Source organism: Hemitrygon akajei, chromosome 17, assembly GCF_048418815.1.
Source record: "Hemitrygon akajei chromosome 17, sHemAka1.3, whole genome shotgun sequence".
In the NCBI taxonomy this organism is placed as follows: Eukaryota; Metazoa; Chordata; class Chondrichthyes; order Myliobatiformes; family Dasyatidae; genus Hemitrygon; species Hemitrygon akajei.
The window spans coordinates 36,399,992-36,426,383 of record NC_133140.1 but is presented as its reverse complement, the minus strand read 5'-3'; the positions used below and the strand labels follow the sequence as shown (position 1 = coordinate 36,426,383).

The 26,392-nt window shown below is 37.2% G+C and overlaps 1 protein-coding gene across 1 annotated transcript in view; it reads right to left on the bottom strand.

Annotated features, from left to right (window-relative positions):
• Positions 1–1,567: 1,567 nt before the first annotated feature.
• Positions 1,568–26,392, bottom strand: part of ranbp10 (RAN binding protein 10) — a 136,823-nt gene continuing 111,998 nt past the window's right edge. The window contains exons 5-14 of the mRNA XM_073069915.1: positions 24,852–24,874; positions 22,749–22,933; positions 22,539–22,651; positions 17,300–17,408; positions 16,091–16,239; positions 15,553–15,751; positions 14,562–14,686; positions 11,842–11,987; positions 9,489–9,600; positions 1,568–9,101 (exon numbers count right to left, since the gene is read on the bottom strand). Coding sequence (XP_072926016.1) covers positions 8,971–9,101; positions 9,489–9,600; positions 11,842–11,987; positions 14,562–14,686; positions 15,553–15,751; positions 16,091–16,239; positions 17,300–17,408; positions 22,539–22,651; positions 22,749–22,933; positions 24,852–24,874 — 1,292 coding nt within the window. The 3' untranslated portion in view covers positions 1,568–8,970. The remainder of the gene's footprint in view (positions 9,102–9,488; positions 9,601–11,841; positions 11,988–14,561; positions 14,687–15,552; positions 15,752–16,090; positions 16,240–17,299; positions 17,409–22,538; positions 22,652–22,748; positions 22,934–24,851; positions 24,875–26,392) is intronic.

Below are 26,392 nucleotides of genomic sequence, written 5' to 3'. Positions count from 1 at the left end.
TATAGACTATAAGGAGAGGTCAGATAAACTTGCAGTTTTCTCTGGAGTGTCAGAAGCAGAAGGGCCATCTGATACAAGACCAAGGAGATGGTGGTGGACTTTAGGAGATCTAGGCCTCATATGGAGCCAGTAGAGAAGCAGTTTCAGCGACAGGTTACTATCGATGCAATGCTCCTCAGACAGGATGAAGAGGTCAATACTCCCCAAAGCCATTAGGCTTTACAACTCAACCGCCAGGACTTAAGAACTTTTTAAAAGCTATTATTAATGCTTTTTGAGATAGTGATTTAGATGCATATCATATTTTTTACTGAGTTAAGTATTGTATGTAATTAGTTTTGCTACAACAAGTGTATGGAACATTGGAAAAAAAAAGTTGAATTTCCCCATGGGGATGAATAAAGTACCGTATCTATCTATCTACAAGTACATTAAGTAATGAGAGGTATAGACAAGGCAGACAGTCAGAGTCTTTTTCCTGGAGTAGAAATGACAAAAACCAGAGGGCATAGCTTTAAGTTGAGAGGGAGAAAGTTTAAAAGTGATTTTCAAGCCATGTTTATTTTTAGACAAAGAATGTTAGGTGTTTAGAACCCACTGCCAGGGAGAAATGATGGAAGCAGATACAATTATCATGCTTAAACGGCATTTGGAAAGGAACATGAACAGGTATTGAATAAAGGATTAAGGAGCTTGTGCAGGCAGATTGTATTAGTTGGACTGGCATCGTGATTGGCACACACATCATGGGCCAAAAGGTTTATTTGCGTACTGTTCTGTGGGCTATTTCTAACTATTCAACTGTGGTAATTCACTTTAATGTATTTTCACCATCTTTTCCTTGCATCTTTTAACATTATTCTTTTGAAAATGTTTATCCAATTTCAAATTACGTTATCACCTCTGGAACTATTAAACTAAGCATGTTTAACTACCAGCTTGGGAGAAAGTCTACCAGTTCCTTCCAGAGCTAATCTGGGGATTTACTTTCTCGGTAGCCATTTTAAAAGCAGTGGAAACAACTTATTTGGAATATTTGCCATCTCATAGCCTTTCAAGATTTTGAAAATCACCTCAGATTCTACCATCACCTGTCCTTAGTCATCCCTGCATCAGTGAAAACAGAAATGGCTTTTATTTAGCCTTTAATACTAAATGAATTCAGATTAAGAGTTGAAAGCTCCTCTCACTGTCAATGGAGAGATCTCTTCAGTGAACAGAGCAGCAGACTATTTAACATGCTCATTAAAAATTCAATTTAATTGCAAGAAAAATCATAAATGGAACCAGTCAAATTATGATCGGTGGCTTCTTGGTAGTCTATGTGTGACAGTAAGGAAAAAAACTAAGTCATTGATTTCGGCCTGGGTTGGGTTTGGATTTCAAAGGTGACCGTACCATGTTTTAACTAACCTTTCAATCCTCATAAAAAACACTGCATTTTTATTTTAATTATATCAACAAATTGCTGTTAACATATACTTTACAGACCAAGTTTGCAGCAAACTTGTATTCACAACCAGTTGCAACAAACTAAGGGTCAGTTATATAAAAGAACGACAGTAAATTTAGCACATGACTGTGTATTTTAATAAAAATAATTCTGTCAAAATACAACAGAATACATTTCATTTTAACATATTTCTAGTACATATTTTCTTTTTTTTGTGTTTTGCTTTTGTTTTAAAAGTTTCTCAAATGTTCATGCTAGTACTGGGTAATTTTTGCTTCACAAATACTTACTATGCTCTCAAACTGAACAACCATTGTACTTGTGCACAGCTTATGTGTTCATTTTGAATTCATAACAAAATTAAACTGATATTGAGCATGGAGCAGAAATTAGTTTATGAGTTTTGTGCTGGTAAAACAAAATGCCTTGCTTCACATTCCATGCTGTAAATTGTATGTAACATACCTGAGTTTGGAGCCACAAAAGAAAATCATTAAATTACAATGTGTACATTTTATACCTTATACAGAATTTAAAACGTTATTAACCCTTCCCTTCCTTTAAACAAATGACTTTATAATAGTTTCAAGCTGAGCACAGTTAAGTACACAAAACTAGAATTACTAGATTAACAGAATTTTTAAAATCTTTAAATAGTGTCACACCATTTTTACTGTTTTATTCTAAAAAAGAAAATAAAAATAAAAATTAAAAAAAAATTAGCATTAGTTTTGCAGAACCCAACCAAGAGGAAAAGAGCACACAAAAAAATCAAAGCCATGCTTCAGTACACTTCATAACGTCAGTAAATGAGGCCTCCTGTTCCCATATTTCAAAGTGCCAGGTACAAACTCAAAAGCGTCAACCTCAGGGTTTCAATGTGAGTGCAAATGAAAATTAAAATGCAGCATGCTCCTCTTTCCAAATTTGATGTGTAGTTGCATCCATAATCAGAATTCATTAGGAAATTTACTGAAAGAGGATAAATTATCACTTTTCTTCAATGTGCCAGAACATGTGAAATGTCTCAGACATCAGCAAAAACATATGTTGGGAGTAGCTGCATTGGTTGGACTGAAAGCATACAGACCAGAATGAAGATTAAACTGGTGCATAATTGCAGCTTTAAGATGTCAGTGAAGCATTTTCTTTAAAATTAATAACATTGTTTTCCAGTAACAAAATATCATTAAATGAAATCAGAAACTTTTAATTCAAAATGATTTTAGATTGTCTCATTAAGGTGAAAACATCAACCTTGCCATTGATTGATAGACATAAAAAAACAAATTACATGGTTTTACAAAGCTTTTAGCAGCTTATCATATAATAATGATATTGCCACTCACATTCACACTTACCTAGTACACAATACAGTTTTCCAGCTTACAGTGACAACTGGGCTGAGACTGCGAAAAATCAGCAGAACTCCTTCCAATACTGCTATTGCTGGCCTTTCAGTTATTTGTAAATACACAATACTGAATATAAGTTCAAGTTGCTGAAACACGGTCCTTCAGGCTTTTCAAGAATAGCAGTTTGCAAGCAAATCAGCTTTGTATACACTTGGTTGAATGTCTATTTGCTTGAAATTTAATTTTTTTTAAACCTGCAACTATTTTGGGGGAACAATAGTATGTAGAAATTGGCAAGTAAATTCTGGTAGGGGCTGGTGTATTTTTTACAGCACCAGTCAGAAGCAAAACGCTTTAAATTCAATTTGTCTTTTACAATTTAAGAAATGCACACCAGTTGTCAATCTGAATGAAACTGCGCAATTTTACATGTCTGGGTGGATGGACCTCCATTTAGGGGAAAGCTGGTGTCAATTGTTAAATTTTAAACCCACAGCAGATAATAAGCTGTTCACCATCTGAAATTGACCAAACCTCCCATTTCTGGTACAATTTATTTTCAAATGGATTGGCGTCTAGTGAACACATCATGAAAAACTGGGGATTAATCCCGACAAAATTATTTGCTTAAGTACTCAAGACACCATTATCCAATGTATTAAGCCACCAGCCACATCTGCTACAATGGGATTCATATGGCTAATTCTGTGACTATGCAATGTTAATTTTCATTCATATGGCAAATGCATTTGTAGTTTATTCCTCCAATCATTTGTTGTTAAGTAGTAAGATAAAAAGTGTGCAAGTAATCTTTTTGATCATTGAGTGCTTTTCTTCCTTGGTTACTAACAGTGGTGGATGTGTTTGTGCAATGTAAATTACTTGCATTTATTTGTATTGTTGACAAGGGAAATTCTATACAATTTAGTGCATTTGGCTAAAATTGTGTCACCATTGCCCAGAGGCCAGCCAGCAATTGTTAAGGGAAAACAATCTGATATATTGTAGTCTCCTTCTGTTGACCTAATCTGCTCATTTCTTAAACTGTTGATCTTTTCCAAAAGATGTACAGCCACAATGCTGGAGGAACTTAGGTCAGGCAGCATCCTATGGAAATGAATAAACAGTGAATGTTTCGAGCAAGACCCTTCATCAGGATTGGAAAGGAAAGGGGAAGCTGCCAGATTAAAAAGGTTGGGGGGGGGGGGGGGAAGGAGGACGAACTGGAAGGTGAGAACTATAGTCAGGTGGGTGGGAAAGGTAAAGGGCCGGAGAAGCAGGAATCTAACAGGAGAGGAGAGTGGACCATGGGAAAAGGGAAAGGAAGTGGGACATCAGGGGATGTGATAAACCGATGAGGAGGAGGTAAGAAACCAGAGTGGTGGTTAGAAGAGGAGGGAAGGGGGAAGGGAAAATGTCACTGGAAGGAGAAATCGATTTTGTGTCATCAGGTTGGAGGCTACCTAGATGGAATATGAGGTGTTGCTCCTCCGCTCTGAGATTAGTGAGGTTGGGATTTTAGTGCAGAGAAAATGAGCTGATTTCAGTTTCTTAATTGAAAGACATGGTTGTGTGAAACAACCAAACTGCTAAACGTATCCCACACCACTCAAGAAAAATGAACTTTGGATACAATATACACAATAAAGAGGAGGACTTATAGAATTCACATTAATGTTAATGTGGTGTTAAAATAAACTGCTTTGTTAAAATGGTAAAATGAAATTTAATGGCATACATAAAAACAGATAAGAAATATACTTTATTTTCAGATTATTAACTTTCAGAAAATAAACTATCCAGCCACTCGAACTAAACTTGAACTGATCTAATTTGTCATCTAACTTCAAAACTTACAATGAGAAAAATCTGTGAAAATATTGGTATCATTCAGCCTACAGTTTCTTTTTTTTAAAATTTGCTTTAGCAGTGGATAGAGGCTGACTGAATGAAAAACACTTTTTGTCAAATCCCTCTCTTTAATGGTGGAGAGAGAGTATTGTGCACAATGTTTCACAGTGACATCACTGGATTTTTAACAACTGGAGGTCTACTATGTCTGCTTAAATGTTATTTTAATCCAAAATATGTTAAAAACAAGGCCAAGAGTAACGAGATGAGAGGTGAACCATTGTCAGTGTCATTAATTTTCAGATTGTGGATTAATTCCATAAACTTCCCTTTTAATTAACCCCCTGACAAATTCAAATACAAGGCATCAACTTTAAGGTTGGATTCATTAACATTGTCTTACAACTTTAAATAAACAGAATCTCCAGAAGATGAAGAGTTAAACTTAAAAAGGCTCCATTAACCCAAGAACATTATGGAAAACATTGTATAAAATTAGAATATCGATGCTGTTAAATTACTCTGCTAGGAGCAAAAATACCACATGTAAAGGACACATTAAACCACCTTGTTGCCCATTCTGCATGCATATGTGCCTTGCAAAACTGCAAAATGTGTCACATTATTTGAAAACTGTCTCAGGATTCTGACAATGATGCAAAAGACTAACAAGCTGACAGGGATGATACAGAGACATTAATAGCCTTCAAATTAATTTAAAAGTAATAATCTGGAATGGAATACTTGGGCTGAAATTCATCTTTGATGTTCAATGTGCAATATAGTAGCAGCTGTGCATTGAACTATACTTAGGAAATCTGATTCCATAAACTTCAGTAGAATCGATTTCAGAAGCGAATTGGCACTCAAATGTGTGTGCAATGCACATTTCGCTGAATTTCTTCCCATCTCCTGTAGACCATAAAATTCTAGCAGTTTTGTAGTTCTCACAACTCACTATGTTATTGCCCCCTTTTCCCATTTGTTTCTACAGCATACACTGTACTACTTTTGAAGTTCCACTACACATCTGAAGGGAACAAGTACTTTGCTATGGATTCTGATTTTTATAAACACTTTGAAGTATCTACACCAATGTCTGATGTTCATAAGATAAATCCAACTCTGTCAGAGAGTGGCTAGTATATTCATTGTAATTCACAGGCAAAATAACTCCAGACATCTTTGATATTTTGGTCTCCTCAGCTGGCCTTCCTCCCTTCATCACAGGCCCAAACTAGTTTGATTTTGTAGTGAATTAATATTCTTCACAACATATGAATTCTTGCATGCATGAGCAAAAAAATCCATGCATAGCAGAACAGTTCCACTTGTTTTAGCTTTAGACTTCAAACCTTACCCTGCCATCTACATGAACCCTTCTCCATCCCACCAAGCCACACCGATAGCTCACGTGGGTAAAACTCTCCATCACAGATCAAGTTACTCAATCCACGTGCAGAATTAAAACTTGGAGATCTCAGTCTGCTCTGTTCCGTTATCACATATGCGCACAGAATTGCTCATCCAGGCTTGATTAAAAAAAGTGAAAGAAGAATTGTATTTTTTTTTAACATAACTTGGCCTTCTAAAACTTAGCATTTTCAAAGCATTGCCAGAAATCTTGTATCAGTAACAGATTGTTCCTTCAATTTTGTGGGTTGCACAAGTGCTTAGATATTAAAATGTACATTGTCAAAAAAAAAACTCAGCTACACAATGCCACAGTTCCCAAAAAAATGCAGTATCTTAAAGTTCTAAAGCTGGAATTTTTGAGGTATTAGATTTGTTGCAGAACTACACCACCAACTAATACAATGGATAGTCAGTCACGAGGTACCATCATGTGTTACAAGCTTCAGGGACTGGATGAGAAGAAAATACTCAACTCCATCAGTTCTGTCTAGATCATTATGGCAGATTAATGTGGGATAGGAAGGAATTTGGCAAAATAGCTCTCCTTGTCAAACAGCAACTAACAACATGTGAAAGTTAAATATGTGGGTAAAATCATAACAAGAAATTTGGAATGGAACTTTTTTGAAGTAACATAATTGTAATGTAACATTGAAATAGCCATCAAATTCAAAAGGCCAAAAGAGAAACAATACCGAGATGTTATTTAAAAATGTGTTTCCTGTAAATGGACATTTCATCAATAATTCTTCCTACACTGTACCACTATTTTCTTTGCAGAGGCTTGATCAATTTTAACTAATGTGAAACTAATTAGTGCACAAGATGGAAAAAGTACCCAATAATTCATCTGAACCCAGAGACTCTTCAGATTTGCTCATAATCATAGAAGTCTTGTACAAACCCATCAGTTCCCTTCATATATTTGCTTTCTAAGAAATGCCAAGTAGTTCTGCTTTCCACTGAAGTTATGTTTAGCCACATTATCTTCTTTTCCACATTCACATCCAAATTTTATCGTTTTGGTTCCCTATTTCCACACCTAGTACCAAGTTCCATTGTAGGAGAATCAGGGAAGTCAACAGCATAAAAACCTCATAATTACTGGAGCAGTGCTATGCCACTATAATCTGCACAAACCTCCAAATTCTTCCTTATATGCAAACAGCTGCATTTCTTTCTTGAAATTATTCTTTGGGAACTATAATTGAATTAATTCTAGATTATGATGATAGAATTACATTTAGCATCAAATCCTGAAGATGACTCACTGAATCCAAATTAGACTAGCACCAGTGGAAGAGAATTCAAGGATAATAGCCTATGTAAAAACTAATAAAATGCAAGACTTACTAAAACTGCATTGTGCAACTTCCCTTAACTCTCAAGCGACATACCATGGCTCCAATTCCATCTCTTCTGCTATGACTTAGACTAATTACTCAGAACATGCTTTAATTCCTGATTACGGCTTATTCTCCTAATATGAAATTATTCTTTTTGAATAATTATTTACCAATAATACTGCCAGACGTTAAGCAACTAGGTTCCTTTTTCTGATATTTGAGATTGTAACAGGAATCCACAGCACTGTTTCATCTTCTTGGTTTATGTGTGGAACTTTTGTTCTTTGGAGAGTTAGATTTATGATGTAACAATAACCTGATGATTTTTTTAAAAGAGGTACAATTACATTGACATGAGTTTAAAGTTTAACATCTACTAAAAAAGATTGTTCAATAAATAATATTGCAGAGCTTAGCTCAAAATGTGGAATCAGTGCTATAGTAATTGAGCATCTGTGGAATTAGTTGTCAACTAGCTTTACTGAGGTTAATCTGAATTAAAGCGAACACATATTAAGTAAACCTTTCCAAGAGAAGTTTTGTAAACTTGCAGAATTGCATACCTCCAACTATTGTAATTAACTTTTGCCTTGATTGATCTAACCTCAAGAAACATAGCTAGTTTTGCACCCACATTATCTGCCTGCCAATACTTTCCTTGCATCCCAACCCCATTCTACTCCTTGCTGAGAAATGGCCCAAATTATTAAATGGGATGGCTCAATGTAAGTGTCAGTTTGAGAAGGTGATTTGAACTCACAGCTGCACATTCATAATGTACGTGGGGTAACCTGACATGATGTGGTTTTTAAAGAGTTCCCACAAGGAACAAGTGGAAGTTATGGCTGAACGGCAGAACAGCAAAATGAAAGAGCAAAGTGTTAATGAGCAGCATTGTTCCACATGAATATACACAGGTAGAATATGGAAAAGATGTAAACCAAACGTGGTTGATTACTAGGGTTGTAACAAATCAACAGTGTATTTTTTGGTGAAAACTGGGGTAAAAGAAAGGAGAATTAAAGTTTTGGCAATGATACAGCCCAAAACTTTAGGTGGCCATGAGATTTTATGCTAAAGGAAGAGAAGTCTGGAGTTGAAGCATCATGATTAGTGCTGAGGAACCAGAACAGCACCAAATTATGTTGCTACAATTTTAAGATATTATTTCAGTCTTATTAAAAAATAAACAAGTGAAGTTCCTAAATATGTAACCTTTGTTACAGCCCTAATGATAACCAGTAAACAAGAAGCTAGCACAGGACAAAACCTCCAGGGTTAAACACTGGTGGCTCAGTGACCAAGAATTCAGAGCGGAATATGCTACATTTATATCGTGCACTATTGCACCCATGATCTCTTCCAAAATGCAATGCTTTCAGTCGTGTAACCTGATAAAATGTAATGAGGATGCTGGCAGGAAAGAAGATCAGTCAGCACCTGTGTTGCGGGCAGTGTGATGGTCTTCGAGAAAAGGCGAAGGGTTTGCTGTAGGTCTTGAACAGGAGGTGAGGGGGCAGTGTCTGAGGTCTTTCCACTGCCACAGCAGCTAGTGCAAATAGTCGTCCACTCTGGCAAATGAACAGGAACCAATCCCTGTATGTGCCATTAGCCGGAGGCATTCAGAGGCCTGGCCCAGTGCAAGCATCAATGGTGGCTGCTTTGGCAGATTCTGAGATTCTGTGTATGAGAGGAGAGAACAGACAGATATCAGTTTTAACTCCGAATCACCATGTACATTCCAGCATTACAAAGCAAAACCCCAATACCTTTATTATTATTCCCCATTTGAAATACTGCATTCTTATTATTTTTTTTCTCCTTCCAATTAGATTTCTGGCCTAAAGTCAACATTCATAGTAGAGTCCCATTAGATTGCATCAGATTTTCTTCCACTGAGAACAGGGCAACAGTCACTGTGAGAAGCAGTTCCATAGTAATAGGCCCCATATCTTGCAAGGAAAGACTGGCCCAAAATAGGTCTCCATAGAACTAGTGCACAAGGTCGAATTTTCATTGTCATGATTCAAACGATTCAAAATGTGTTCATTTTTTTCTGCTGCTTACCTAAAATAGCACTATTAAGGGCTGCACAGATAGGCTCTCTCTGGATGGGATCAAGCTGTTGCCCAACTGGACAGCTCCAAGGATCAGAGTACGCTAGCAGGCTAAATGCGTCCTACAAAAGATTTTTAAAAAGTAACAGCAGATCTTAACAAAACGCTTGAACACAACATAGGAGTTATCCGATTCTGATTTTATGCATTTTTATTCTACACCCCCAACTGTCCAAATATATAAATATATCCTTTATCCAAAAAAGCAGGTGATCTTCTTTCAGGCCTCTACCTATATTGCTATTCAGCTACGAAAAGTGCAATAGCAGACTGTAAGGGGAAGCCTTTCAATGACAGCTCCTCATAGCAGTACGCCAACTCACTGTGATACAATCTCCAGATACATTAAAAATTATGGCAAAATTATTTAGGAAACTTTGTTTGCTCAGGATTTATAGAAGAGTTGCACTTTACAATGGGTTTCAAAGCAAAATATACTTAGAATAAGAGAGCTGAGAAAAAAGGGATTGAAAAACGCTCAGGAAACGAGTATGCCTGAAGGCATTTAAAAGATATTCTTTCTCAGCAAAGTGACTGAATTATATAGGAAGGCATTGTGTGCTTAGATTTTGAAAAGATGACATGAAGCCAACTTGTACTAAACGAGCAAGCTAATTTAATGAGGGCGGCACAGTGGAGCATCATAACACTTTACAGCGCCAGCAGCCTGGGTTCAATTCCACTGCTGACTGTGAGGAGTTTTTATGTTCTCCCCATGACCATGTGGGTTTCCTCCCATATACATTCCAAAGTTTTGGACATGCTATATTCCTGCTGGAAGCATAGTGACACGTGTGGGCTGTCCCTAGCACATCCTCAAGGTTGTGTTGAACTGACACATTTCACTGTGTTTTGATGATTTCCCTGTACAGTATATGTGACAAATAAAACTAATCTTTGATCTTTTTCTTTTAAAATTCTGACAATTAACTTTATGCTCCTTGTTATAAGAGAAAATTACTTAACGATTCACATCTAGATTTGTGTTTTTTTTAATCTAAGGACATGGGCCCCACAGTAATGCCAATATTCTTAATTACTTTCTCAGTCAAGAGTCAACTAAATGGGTGTGTTTGGAGGTACACAGAGGGCAGAGCAAGTAAGGACAACAAAGTTGCTTTCCTGAAGGACATACGTGAAGCAGACAGACTTTTTACAAAATCTGTGGTTTCATGGTCAAGATTTAATTTTAGTTATTCCCATGTAAGTTACTCTTTTATCATGTTAGGATTACAACTCATAGTACAGAATAAATTTCTCACATCTCTGGCTGCTTATCTAGTATACTCCTGTACTCACGTTTTCTCAAATCTCTCTCCAAAATGTTGCAAGACTATGATACAAATATTACAAATGACCTCCGGTGACTTTTCTTGCTCGATTTAAATGATCATTCTACATTCTATTCTGCTAAATGTCACTACAGATTATGAATATAGCTCATGTTTTTAATCAATTTCATTGTCAGTGAGTTTTTCTGTCTTAGTTTAAATATCCTAATAAAACCAGAAGTATGGGTGCTATACCTAGAGCCTGACACCTGGCTAAGCACTATTTCACAAACAGCTTATTGGCCGCAACAGCTTGTACTTAAAGAAATTAATTTTTTATACCTACCTCATTTGAACTTTGTCACATTTTTTTTTGTTTTACAAGAATTGTTTGAATAATTATTGTAAAAATATTTAGTGCACCTTCTGAATCCTTTTAAGACATCTGAGCAGAATCAGGTCATTTGGCCTATTGAGCCTACTCTACCATTCAATCATGGCTGACTTTTTTATCAGCTGTAATCTCCCTCCTTCCCACCCCCACCTCCTGTAATGCTCAGCCCCTTCACTCATCAAAAATCTACTAATCTCTGCCTTAAATGTAGCCAATGACTAGGCCTACATACCCTCTGTGGCAATGAATTCCACAGATTCATTGCTCTCTGGTAAACTAGTTCAAAAACTAAAATGTGACTAATGACAACAAAAATTGCTTTATCATATACATATTTTAATCAGTAAGTTTAAACCTTAGACGTAATTAGCATAACTGGCTCCCACTAACTAATCACTTCCTACTTGGTCAGATTAAAAGAAAATTCTGTTGATTATTTCAACAGGGTTCCAAGAAAATGGTAATCTAACAATAATTTTGAACCATCTTCCGTTGTGTGGTAAAGGAAGCACAATGTAGTTTCTGCAGTTAATTATATGGAAAATGGCTTTGGAAACATATACCTTTTGAATGCTACTTATAAACTCATAAAGACAATGTTTAATGCTGTAATATTCAAAATACTCAGTGTGCAATACCTGCAACATTTTTTTGTGTGTGGTGTTCTTTCCATATTCTCGGCAAAGTTGTTCACTCAAAGCTTGCAACTCCCGTCCAAACTGGATCATGCGTTCAGTTGCAGCTTGGTTACCTCCACAAAGCTGACGTTGAGGGCAGCTGTCCTCTATATTGGGACAAGTAAATCACACAAGTAAATAATCATCACAAAGATGCCAAAATCTTAAATCTAAGATTTTGTGTCAAAATGAGGATGGCAAGCAAATGAGCTGCTGCACTTCAGTTAAAAGATTAACGTTCAAATTTATTACTAAAGTACATGTATGTCACCAATATACAACCCTGAGATTCACTGCCTTGCAGACGTAAAATAATAAATCCATAAAATAATAACCATTACAGCATCAATGAAAGAGCGCACCAACTCGGGCATTCAACCTGTGTGCAATAGACAACAAACTGTGCAAAAACAAAAAGAAAGAAAGAAAGAATGATAATAAATAAATAAGCAATAAATATTGGTTATGTGAGCTTAAGAGTCTTGAAAGTGAGTCCTTAGGTTGTGGGAACATTTCAATGATGGGTCAAGTGAAGTTATCTCCTCCGGTTCAACAGCCTGATGGTTGAGGGTTAATAACTGTTCCTGAACCTGGTAGTGTGAGTTCTGAGGCTCCTGTACCTTCTTCCTGATGGCAGCAAGGAGAAGAGAGCATGTCCTGGGTGGTGGGGGTCCCTGATGATGGATGCCGCTTTCCTACAACAGCGTTTCGTGTAGATGTGCTCAATAGTGGGGAGGGCTTCACCTGAGAATCCACTACTTTTTGTACGATTTTCTATTCACGGGCATCGGTGTTTCCGTACCAGGCTGTGATGCAGCCTGTCAATGCACTCCCCACTGCACTTCTGTAGAAGTTTGTCAAAGTTTTAGATGTCATTCTGAATCTCTACAAACTCCTGAGGAAGTAGATGCACTGCACTTAAGTGCTGGACCCAGGACAGGTCCTCAAAAATAATAACACCGAGGAATTTAAAGTTGCTGGCCCTCTCCACCTCTGAGGAGGACTGGCTCATGGACCCCTGGTTTACTTCTCCAGAAGCCTATGATCAGCTCCTTGGTCTTGCTGACATTGAGTGAGAGGTTGTTGTTATTGCTATAGAATGTAGATAATATGTGCATCAGTCAGGAGAAGATGGTGGATCTCAGATGGTGAGGTATCAAGGCATAAGCAACACCTTTTGATGTCAAAAGTGGAAAGTGGGACTTCTGCCTGCAAGGGCTATGGTCTAAAACAGGAAGCAACTGAAATTTGCTTTGGTGTGTTGCAAGATGTGAGACTGGGGAGAGAGGAAAAACAAGTTAGTGGAGCTGGGATGAGAAAGTGAATGGAGCTAAGAGTAAGAGAAGTATTTTTAAAAAATACAAGCAAAGCTAAAAACAGAATGTTGTCTGGACCAAGTTCTAAAAGTGTAAAATGTAATTTTGGTGGACAAAATGCTTTAACATATGGGATTGAATGACAGGGATGGAAAGGTCCAAAATGAACTGCAAGCTCAAGGAAAACTTACAAGTGTTTTATTATTTAAATTCATTACTCACCTTTTAAAAACTAAACTTTTAAAAATTGAGAGCATCATTAGTAATTACAACTGAGTTGTCAATAATAGTAAATGCTTGAAGTCCCATAGAAAAACTGGCCTATTATTATACCTAATGTAAGGCTAGCAGCATATGATCACATAAAATGATCAGATAAAAATCAGAAAGTGCGATTCAATAAAGCCTTCTGGCTAACATTGAGAGGTGGCTTAAGGAGACTGACAGACATTGCTATAAGGAATGACTTCAAAACAGAAGTTGTGAAGACCAGGAAGTGGCATAAAGAAACTGTATTATTGATGAAAATAATACCAAAGTAGTGCACAGTCAGAATAGTTATAGTTAATAAGAGATGGATATGATTTTGAGGTCATGGGAGGTAGTGAATCTGAACAGGGATTGAATAAAATCATACAAAGTATACGTGTTATTGACTACTAGGAATGAGATTGTGGAATAGGGATACCAGGATAATGGAGTGGTAGAGGTCAGGGATCAGGGGGCAGAGTGTCAATTGGTGGGATTTGCTAAGTATTATGGGATATTATGTCAGTTTGGTGTGGGGTTGGAAGAGGATGATTCGACTGCTGAGGATCAGTATTGTGGGTTTTGGGTGCAACAGCCAGGCAATACATCTACTCATGGAGGAGAATCTATGAGGTTTGTGACTGGGATGGGTAGGGCATAGTTAGTGCAAGGATTAGTTGCCATACTGGGTAAATACATTACTTAAAGAGGACTTACTTCAAACAGGAATCTATCCATACTCTCCTGCCCGGAATGTACTCATGGTGATGCAGTCAACTTTGCCAACAAGAGCAGGAAGGTAATTTCAAAAAACAAAATTGAACTACACATTTCTATTTTTAGAGAAAGATTTTTCAACAGCAAAGGAGTTCAATTTAAGGAGGTGGAAGTCAGGAAAGGGAGCAATGTCAGATTTGTAGATAAAATATTTCTATATGACAAGAAAATTTGAGTACAGAATCAGTTTCTTAACTTTCTATTGAAATACTGAGCTTCCATAACTTCTCCATCTTTTTATCCCCTCTCCTTTCCAAACATAATTGTGCACAGATCTATCACCTGGCCCTTTCTTTGCTCATGCAACATCCACACCACTGTCCCTGTGTCTTATCCTACCCATGCTGGACTCATCTGTCTGCAGGATTTCTTCGTGTTTATAGTTGCCATTCATTATTCTACTGGAAGAATTTTCCAAGACTCCGTTGGTGTAGTGCTCTGGTTCCATTTCCATTTCGCTGTCACTGTTGAACAACAATAAATAAATCAGGCAGCAAAATCCCATCAGGCAAAACTCTGCTGAGAAACCAAAACAGAGAGCAGTATCTTCAACTGCTCAGAAAACTTAGTCTAATCTTTTCTGCTTTAAGGTGATTATTTTATTCATGACAATTATATAACATTGAGTAGGATTTTATCAAGAAAGGAATCAGATGTTTTTGCTTTCCCCAGTGGAGCTAAAACGAACAAGTGAAAGAAACAGGTTTCAAATTACCTTCCCTATTTACCAAGTATTATGTTTAAAGATACCTTCCCTATTCTCAAGGTGCTTGAAATCACCTTGTATTCTATTTATTTTATGAAAGGTCACTGTTTTTAAAGATCACTATCAAGGTAGATACATGTGCCTGAACAGCTGATATATCAAAAATAATTTTATCGAAACTTAGTTACCCCCTTTCCTGGTTGCCAAGCTATTGCTAAAGAATTTCCAAATTACCTATTTCATTTGGCTATTTGTTTGCTGGTCTGGGTTATTTTCTCTGACTTCCTCTGAATTGAACTGGACTATAAAACAGGTACATGTCTACACTGGACTGTGTATAGTATCTGGAAACTGTTAAATGCACCTTTGGTAAACCTCAATCAGAGGTCTGAAGGTTTTGGAATTTTAATAGCAAACAAAAAAACAAATTAATTAAGCATCATTGATGCCAGCTGCTCTCTCTCTCTCAAGATGGAATATGGTGTGTTACTTGTATTTCCAGCATCTGCAGATTTTTTTCTTGTTTTTAAATTGAAATCAAATTGCCATTAGTCTGCAAAGATGTTCCTGATCCTGAAAACATTTAAATGTAGTTAACAGGGCTGTGTTGTGACACAAACATACCTGGTTTCCTGATTACTTGTACTACTGTGTTGCTGGGATTTGGAAGAGTCTGTAGAATTGGACTCTGAATAGTTTACAGAGGAAGGTGAGGAAGAAGATGAAGATGATGAAGATGATGAACTTATAGCTGGGTATTTGTTGTGAATTGGTTTGCTTTTCAATGGCACAATTCCATTGCTGCAGTTTGGACTTTCTGCTCCTGCAAAACACACAATAGATTTAATTGAAAGATAAAGTTGTCACGAACTTGACTATGAGTAAAGTGAATTTTATATAAAAGTGGAGTTGACCTAAGTGAAAGACACAGATGATGTTAATGGCATTTAAAACCAGAGTCCCCACAAAATACATATAAAGAACCAATTGATTTGATGCAAACTCACTAACCTTTCACCACCATCCATAGTTTGGACCAATTAGAACACCAAATAGAATGTGGAGTTAAGAGGAAGGTAGGGTAGTGTGGAGGAGAAGGTCAGGTTTTCTGTACTGAATAATACTGTTTGAATTGATGAGGAGAAATGGTTCAATACTGCACCTGCATTGTTGATGTGAGAGTTATTGGCTCCATGCCTGGGGCTCATGTTGGGTGATCCAGGGTAGCTACCTTGGGACTTAGGACTACGGGCACTGAAACAGCGCACTTCACTGTCTGTACCATTCACCATCTCCACAAACTGCCGACACCTATACAAAATTAGTAGAGGAATTGTTGAGCAAAATGTCAGGAATAGGCAATAATAAAATTTAAAAAAAACAAAGCAATAACAAGTTCTGTGAAAATATCAAATGGATTTCAGCCACCAGCTGCCCTGATTATAAGTGATTCATTTTGCAATGATTCCATGGAAAAAGGAATTTTTCTTTGCACGGCTAAGCCCATGATGTCAACATAGGATGGAAGCTGTTTGCAGATTCAAAACAGGCTTCAAAACTGGTTGGTGGACACTGTTTATTATTTTCAGGTACAATTGGGTAGTCAAGTTTTTTGTCATTTAATTATATACATGCATATAACATATATAACTATATAATGTATATTGAAATGAGACAATGTTTCTTCGAACCAGGGTGTAAATCACAGTACTACACATAACACATGATAATTTATGAAGGTAAGGATCTACAGATGAATCACACATAAATAACACATTAAAGTGCATTAATATTAAATACTGTAAGGTACAGACCAGATTAACCAGTGACCCTTCGAATACAATGTGGCAGGGAGTTCAGAAACCCAAAGGCCTGGGGGTAGAAACTGTTTCTCACCCTGACTGTTCTTGTTTTTAGGCATCAGAGTCTCTTGCCTGATGGCAGAAAGTCAAAGAGGATGCTGGATGGATGGGTGGGATCCTTAATCATACGAAGGGCCCTGCGTAAACAGCACTCCTGATAAATGTAGGGAGACCCCTATGATTCTCTCAGCTGTTCTCACAATCCTTTGTAGGGACTTCTGGTCTGATGCTCGACCAGAATGTGGTTAATAGCCAGCAGTGAGCAGCCTAACTGCGTTCCTGAAAGGGACGGCTGCAGGCATCTATAAAATGCCTTGGGTCAATGCTGCTTTTGGTCTATGACATGCAGTTGAAGCTTAGTCCCTATCCTGATGCACCACACACGTTGAGGCAATACATCAACCAACGAGCTGTGGATGTCCTGTCAACTTCGCTCTAGATTTGGATACTTCTCCTTTCTCAAATCCCCACTGAATGCATACTGCAAATTTGGTGTGCAATCTTCTTACTTTAACATAAAAAGCAAGTTTGGGTTACGCTCCAGCATTCCTGGATACATTTGTTGCGTTGCTTCTATAGCTTCACCCACTCTTCCTGCTAAAACTAGCTTTTGTATTCCTGAAAGACAGAAGGAAATAGATGCAATTACTAGTGAGTTCCAGCTTCACATGTGCCATTTTTACACAGTGCCTATAAAAAGTATTCCCTTTCTCCCCCCCCTCACCCCCGAAGCTTTCATGTTTTATAGTTTAACAACACTGAATCACAGTGGATTTAATTTGGCATTTTTTGACACTGATCAACAGAAAAAGATCATGTCAAAGTGAAAACAGATCTCTACAAAGTGATCTAAATTAATTACAAATATAAAACACAAAATAATTGATTGCATAAGTATTCACCCCTATAATACGACACACCAAATCATCATTAGTGCAGTCAATTCATTTTAGAAGTCACATAATTATTTAAATGGAGATCACCATGTGCAGTTGAGGTGTTTCAATTGACTGTAGTAAAACTACACCTGTATCTGGAAGGTCCAACTGCTGGTGAGTCAGTATCCTAGCAAAAACTACGCCATGAAGACAAAAGAACACTCTAAGCAACTCTGTGAAAAAGTTATTGAAAAGCACGTCAGGAGATGGATAGAAGAAAATTTCCAAGTCACTGAATATCTCTTGAAGTAGTTAGTCAATCATCAAGAAATGGAAAGAATATGGCACAGCTGTAAATCTGCCTAGAGCAGGCCTTCCTCAAAAACTAAGTAACCATGCAAGAAGCGACTAGTGATGGAGGCCACTCAGAGACTTATGACAACCTTGGAGGAGTTACAAGCTTCAGTGGCTGAGATGGGAGAGACTGTGCATACAACAATTGTTGCCTGGGTGCTTCACCAGTCACAGCTTTATGTCAGAGGGTTGGAAAGAGAAAGCCCCTGTTGAAAAAAACTCAAATGAAATCTCAGCTAGAGTTTGCCAGAAGGCATGTGGGAGACTCTGAAGTCTGCTGGAAGAAAATACTCTGGTCTGATGAAACCAAAATTGAGTTTTTTGCCCATCAGACTAAACGCTATGCTTGGCATAAGCCGAACACTGCACATCATCAAAAACACACCATCCTACTGTGAAGCATGGTGGTGGCTACATCATGCTGTGGGGATGCTTCACTGCAACAGGCCCTGGAAGGCTTGTGAGGGTAGAGGATAAAATGAATACAGCAAAATACAGGGAATCCTGGAAGAAAACCTGATGCAGTCTGTAAGAGAACTGAGACTTGGGAGAAGATTTGTTTTTCAGCAAGACAATGACCCCAAGCATAAATCCAACACAGGAATGGCTTAAAAACAACAATGTCCTAGAGTGGCCAAGTCAGAGTCCAGACCTCAATTCAATTGAGAATCTGTGGCTGGACTTGAAAAGGGCTGTTCAATGCAATCTGACAGATTGAGCAGTTCTGTAAAAAAGAATGGGGAAGAATTGCACTATCCAGATTTGCAAAGCTGATATAGAGACCTAAGGTGGTGAGTAATTACACAATCAATTATTTTGTGTATAATAATTATAATAAATTTAGACCAATTTGTAGAAATTTGTTTTCACTTTGACACAAAAGAGTCTTTTTCTGTTGATCAGTATTAAAACAAAAGCCAAATTAAATCCACTGTGATTCAATGTCGTAAAACAATAAAACATGAAAACTTCCAGGGAGGGGGGAGGGTGAATACTTTTTATAGGCACTGTATATTAAAAAATTAAAATGTTAGAACATTCATGGCTCTGTTGAACTTCAAAAGAAACATCATCAATAATAGAAACCGCTATCTGAAATGGCTCCAGTTTAATTGTAACTGGAAGTCTAGATCAACATGGCTCTGTCCAAATCCCATTATCCCAATGCTGACTGATTGACTCCAACAACTTTCACTAATCTTATTGAAATATCATGACAGGAATGTGTTTCCTAAAACAATTGATTACTTTGGGAGAGATGCAGAAGAAAGGAAATTAAAGATTAGTTAGTCTGAGGTGAGCGGTTGGGAATGTTGAAATCAATTGTTAAGGATGTGGTTTCGGGGCACATGGAGGCACATGATAAAATAGGCTGTAGTCAGCATAGTTTTCTCAAGGGAAAATCTCGTCTGACTGATCTGTTGGAATTATTTGAAGAAATAATGAGCAGGATAGACAGAGGAAAATCAGTTGATGTTGCTACTTGGATTTTCAGAAGGCCTTTGACAAGGTGCCACACTACAAGCGCATAGTATTACAGGACAGATTCTAGCATAGATATAGCAATGGCTGATTGATTGGAGGCACAGAATGGGAATAAAGGGAGCCTTTTTTGGTTGGCTACCGGTGACTAGTGGTGTTCCACAGGGGTCTGTAATGGGACCGTCTATTTTTACATTATATGTCAATGATTTTGATGATGGAATTGATGGCTTTATTTCAACATTTGCAGATGATATGAAGATTGGTGGAGGGGCAGGTAGTTTTGATGAAGTTGAGAGGCTACAGAAAGACTTACAGATTAAGGGAATGGGCAAAGAAGTGGCAGGTGGAATACAGTGTCAGGAAGTGTATGGACATGCACTTTGGAAGAAGAAGTGAAAGGGTTGACTATTTTCTAAAATGGAGATAAAATACAAAACACTGAGGTGCAGAGGTACATGAGAGTCCTTGTGCAGGATTCCCTCAAGGTTAATTTACAGGTTGAGTCTGTGGCAAGGAAGGCAAATGTGATGTTATCATTCATTTCAAGAGCACTAGAATATAAAAGCAAGGATGTAATTGTTGAGACTTTATAAAGCACTTGTGAGGCTTATCTTGGAGTACCGTGAGCAGTTTTGAGTCCCCTTATCTTAGAAAGGATGTGCTGAAACTAGAGAGAGTTCAAAGGAGGTTCATGAAAATGAATCTGTATTCACTTGAATTCAGAAGAATGAGGGGTGACCTGATTGAAACGTATCAAACTGTGAAAGGTCTTGATAGACTGGATGTGGAGGGGATATTTCTGATGGTGGGAGAGTCTCAGAGGACACAGCCTCAGAATAGAGGAAATCTATGGAATTCTTTGTCACAGTCTTTATGTATATTTAAGGCAGAAGTTGATAGATTCTTGATTGGTCAGGACATGAAGGGATTTGGGGAGAAGGAAGGAGATTAGGGCTAAGAGGGAAAACTGGATCAGCCATGATGAAATGGTGGAGCAGTTTCAATGGGCCAAATGACCTAATTCTGCTCCTATATCTTACAGTTTTTTGAGGTGTGCTTATCAGCTAAATAATGCCATGGTATTTTCTAGGCATGTCTAATCCAACAGGAAGTACACCTCACCTTAAAGACAACAGTTCTAACAGAATTCAGATTCAGTATTCCTCTTGAGTACCAAATGTGGATCATGTGCTCAAGTTTTACAACAACCTTTCAAAACAAAACCCTTCTCCTCACAGCTGAGAACTCGACAACTGAGCCAGGCTGACACAGGCTGTAAAGTTTCTGCTTTTTGGTAAAAAGATGTGCTTTCTATTTTAGTTTCTGTTTATAGTATTATAGAAATAAAAGCAAAACTGTTTCGGTGCCTACGAGGGGTAGATATTGTCTAGCAAATCATTGATAATCAAACACAGAACTATTTTATATTTTCAAAGCCACATAGGTACGTACCAAAATATTAAACTGTTGGTACTATGATGAATTAATAAGCCATAGCCCAGCAAAGAAAACATTATAGGTGGCTGAACTGATTATTTTGAGAAAGTTTTCTCTTTGAAATATTGAAAAGATTATTAGACAGCTGTGGATTATCAGCTCAGCTTCAATGTTTAATCCCTCCTGCCACAACTTTATTCTGGTGTGAATATTTAAGATATCTGTCAAATTAGTAGTTTCTGACACTGGACTTCACTGTATTTCACCACGAGGTTTCAGTCCTACATGCGTACACTGTATTTTTTATGCTTTCTTCATTCAGATATATGAAAATCAAGAAAACATTGTAATTATAATCATTAATAGTGAAATGAAAGAGGTGGGTGGAATTATATCTGCTAAGTTACATTTGTAAAAGATAAATCAACAGATTACTGGATTTTAAGATCACTGGGGTTAGTACAGTCAAGGAGCTCTGAAGTAGAATATCAACCATGATCATACTGAATAACGAGCAACTATGAGGGACCAAAGGGCTGATTCAATTCAAGACATTCAAAGGAAAAGAGATATGATTGGGGTTTCACACACAAGACATAATTTGATTAAAATGTTTCTATTTGTTAATGGTATGTAAACACCAATGCCTTTGATAGCACTTAATGTCCATCCACAAGTGCCTTCAGAACTTCCTTTTTGAGAAAAGTTATCATTCAAATCACTCTGGTGAACCTGGAGTTACATACAGGCTAAATAAAAAAGATTTCCTACCTTGAATGACATTAGTGACTAGATGAATTTTTATGACAATTTGGCAGTTTCATACACTCTACTACTGGTACTATCTTTTTTCTTCCAGGCTTATTGAATTACTGAAATTAATGTCTCCAGATAAAGCATCCAACCTCTGGAACAATATGTAATAACCAAATTTCTTTTCTTTCCACTTTCTCAATTTTTTTCCCGATTATCATGAATACATTTACATTACAAGGGTTACAAGGACTGTGTGGAGGCTACCAATGCATCAGCCAAACAAAGTCAAGCACAGGCATTCTCTGTTAAGGGAATTCACCCTAAAATCCCAGTTTTGCGGATGCTGGATCAGCTCCTACAGCCACCCGAGGACCCACCAATAAGAAACTCCTTTGGAGAACATCATATGCAACTCAAGTGATCTCACTGCTACTAGTACTGCCTCTACATGGGTGCCAATAGTACATTACTGTGGAGGTCAACTGGGCATTTGTTGCACCTGGTACAATATGTTTTCAGCTTGCAGGCTAGGGGTAAACTAGCAATGCAAAGCTAAAGCCTGCTATTGACTTCCAGATCATTTAGTTGATCTAAAATGCTTGTTAACATATAAAAATATGCATCAGCAGACTGTCCTATTAATAGGGATACCACAGAAATTATTTTCTGCCTCTTTCCTTGAAGAGCAGAGATTAAATGAAGTACTCCTCGGCTGACATTAGAAACCCATTTGATTTGAATAATGGGAGCGTTATACTGGGTATTGTGAGTAACTGAGACAACATATTTAAAATAGAAGTTTCAAATCATTACACAAAGATATTGTTGGCAGCCTTACGCTGTCTGTTTTTGATTGAGTTCTGCTCCTCTTGAATGGTCTGCCCTGCTGCTCTGGCAAAGGCAGTTGCTGTCGCACAGTACCCATGATGCACCAGGTAGGATGACACCAAGCTGCAAAACAAATTCTCATATAATGAGCTAGTTTAAATGTGGTACAAAGCAATTGGCTAGCCCTCCATTTATAATAAACAAGGAGTATAATTCTTACTTTTGCAGCATTGTCTGCCATTCCCCTAATCTGTCTCCTATGGGGAATCGCTCAATTGTACCATGAATCTTTGCCCTCCACTCCCGCATGTAATCTTCAATGTCGAAGACAAAAGGCTGCTGTCCGAAGTTAGCATCTACTATTTCACCAGGTGTTTGAAGTCCTACTGTTGGGTACAGGTTAGGCTAAAAGACAGAAGTAGTAAAAACAAAACAGCAAAAATGATAATTCAACAATGCAGTTGGTGACTATTAAATGCATTCTGTGGTCAGAGATATACAAATGGTGCCATTCAACTTTAGAGGAAGTGAATTTTGCTTTTCATTAACCTCACTTTGTCGTAATGTAACTGCTATCTTTTTATTTTCCCTCTCCACACTTTTTCCTTTATTGACTTTGCCAACTAAGTCAAGCTAATCTGTCTGTTCAAATTAAAATCACAACACTGTATACAGCACTTGTACATATCAGGCAGCAGTCTGCTCATCATCGCCAACATTCTTGCCTTTTCTCAATTGTAGTTTGAATATTAACATTTGCTGCCTCTCTCTGCAATTTCCATTTATGACTGATGTTGGAACATTGTGAAGATTCAGTTCAGTTCATGTATCTTCTTCTCATCTCATTGCATATTTTTCTGTATTTATTCTTATGGATAACCAATTAATAGACCGCATTAAGTTGTCACAGGTCAACTTTTGAGGCCCAAAACTAAGTTTGACTGAAATTTCCTTTATTCTCATAATTGCCCCTTTTGAAGACAAATCTGCTCGACTACCCAGTGTTGGCAGAAAATAATTTAAAGAAATAAAGCAAAACAGAACTCACTTGAGTGATTACTTCACTGCTGATATATAATAGGCATTGGGAAAATGGAGGCTAAGTAATTAATTAGCCAGGCATAAAACAAGCAGATGCATGCTTCTGGTGATAAAGCAAAAGTAGTTTTGGTTGGCTGCAGATTCCATAATTACATAATGGCAAGTCATTATGTTTCTCAGTGTTTGGAACCTGTATTAACACATGGACATTATATATCTCAAACAGCAACACAGTTGCAATTAAATAAAATGATTATAACCATTTGATACTTTTGAGAATTCTCAAACCTTGAGCCCAAGTCAGTTGCACTAAAGAATGAGTCTAACACTGAAGAATCTAATTCCGTATGGCAAGCACAGATTTCCAAATGTGTTTTCTGCAAGCACTCAAATGTTGTCAGCTCCACAGTAACTTAGGTTGTAAATGCAATTTCTTATATGATGCAATGTCGTATTGGCAAGGAGCTCCTACATTGAATGCATCGCTCCACTGACCCTGATTATGATACAATTAGTCTCTATATTTGTTAAGAATGTTGAGGCGGAACTAAAGGAATTTCAAACAGGGCTTCAGCTCATGATTTCCAATGAACTTTGCTAAAAAATAAACTACTAAAATGTTGATTAAGGACAGCACTGTCTCAGCTATAACACTTGTATTAGATCCAACTACTCCAGTATTAGTTGCAGTTTCAAAGCTATGTTACAGGATGTAAATACTTTGAGAACAGTGAATTTTAAAATAATTAGCCTAGATCTGTGTACAATTCACTAAATCATGGAATACTGGATAATCTTGGCATGATAGTGCAATGCCATTCATTATATAAACAAGGGAATGTGATGATTAAAGTTACCAATTAAGGACATAGAAACCCATATTAATCTTTAAATGACACCTCAATTTTACAATAAAGAAAAATTACCACAGCAAATACTAATAAAATGAAAGCCCATTATGAAATTATAACAGTTGCCTGAACCAAATGTTTACCAGCAAGATATTTCTCCCTTCATGCTTATTGCAATATCACTATGGCACAGGTAAAAAAGCTAAAATTAAAAGTACATGAAGTACTGTTTTTATTTCCAAGCAGTAAAGAATTGCACCTTGTGGCTAAAGCAGCATAACCTAAATCACTGTGTTATATTTGGATTTTAAGACTAAAAGAAACAATCAGTTCCTTCTATAACAATTGGCTTTGACCTTTAGAGGAATTTATTTTGATAAAAACTTTCAAGAACATATTGAAAGCCACGAAACAAAACTGAAAATACTTACAGGAAGGTCTGTGAATGCTATTCCTGCAAAAAAAATTAAAAGACAAAATATATTAGTAATTATTCAACAAATGCAATATTATGACTAAAACAAAAATCAGGGTGATCAGATTTTTGAGTTTAGAAAGCCCTTTTCAGTTTGAACAAACCAAGTTGTTCTTGGCACTTCAGTGTGTATGAATTGCCAGGGTACAAACTCTGCCAGGGCTATTCATCAATGTCAATCGCACACAATCCTTGTTTGATATCATTCATGTAAAATTCTACTATGCTTATGAGACCTATGAAAGATTGAAACTGATCTTAATCAAAAAGTTCAGGCCTGCTTCCAGCATTAGTTAAAAAGTACCACCCATCTTGATGAATACAAGATCTAATCTTTCTCCCTATAGGTACCTGTTTTTTTAATAAACTTCTATTCTTACCTATTGAGCCTCCAACTCCCTTCCTCCCCCCCCCCCACTGTAGATCTCAGTACTGTTCAGAATACTTACCTACCTCCTCCATCCATTTATTCACCTAACCAAAACACTTTTGTCCTGATCTAACCCACATCATCTGCTTGCTTTGGCCCTCCTTATCTCCTACTGATCATTCCATTAATGCTGCACCAACATATTTTGCTGAAAGATTAGAAGCCACCAAAGGAAAGTATACATGTTGCAGTTAGGTTGCAATAAAACATTAGGGAGTAAGCCAATCCCATAAGACACGATGGGCCAGTTTTGGCTTGTGGGTTGCAGATGGTCTAGTTTCTGCATTGCAGAACTTACTACTATTGTTTTTGAGAACTCTGTCACAAGATGGCACTCTTGATCAATACTCAACAGATCTTACAACAAAATCCAATTTCGACAACTGTCAGAGGCCTTTTTCAAGAGGTAGGGAGGGAGGACTGGTCTCTACATTTAATAATATGTGCACTTCAACAAACTCTAACTCTATTTGTGCTAACTGCCAAACATTTCTTAGGAGCTTATCCTAAAGATATTATGGTAATGTTACTCAAACAAAACCATACACCAAAGGAAAGTTCACCCTCCCACTTGTATGCAAGTCAATCCTAACACAGTAGACAGGATACAGCAATATCATGAATAACACTCTTAACTTCCTGAATGACAAACATGTAAGTCTATAATCTGAATGTGTAAAGACATCTCATGTTGCTGTTACTCTGGAGTGGCCACCAAATCAATGGCATCGAGGGAGGTACTAAGCTTCCCTTTGCAAGAGCACTGCCTTCTTTTCAGTCTGCCAACAGGATTCATAACAAAACAGGTTAGAAGATTATGTATGTATTTTTATTCTATATTTGCACTATCTGATAGTAATATTCTGTCCCTTACAGTTTAGAAATAATTACAAAAACAATGATTCATGAGGAATCAATATTTCACTAGATTACTCTTACATCTTCACATATTCCACAATATGATGCATACAAGATGGTCCAAGACACAACAGAAAATGATCAAAGAACTCAACAGATCAAACAGTATCTACAAAAGCATAGTTAATGCCTTGGGTCAAAGAATTTCC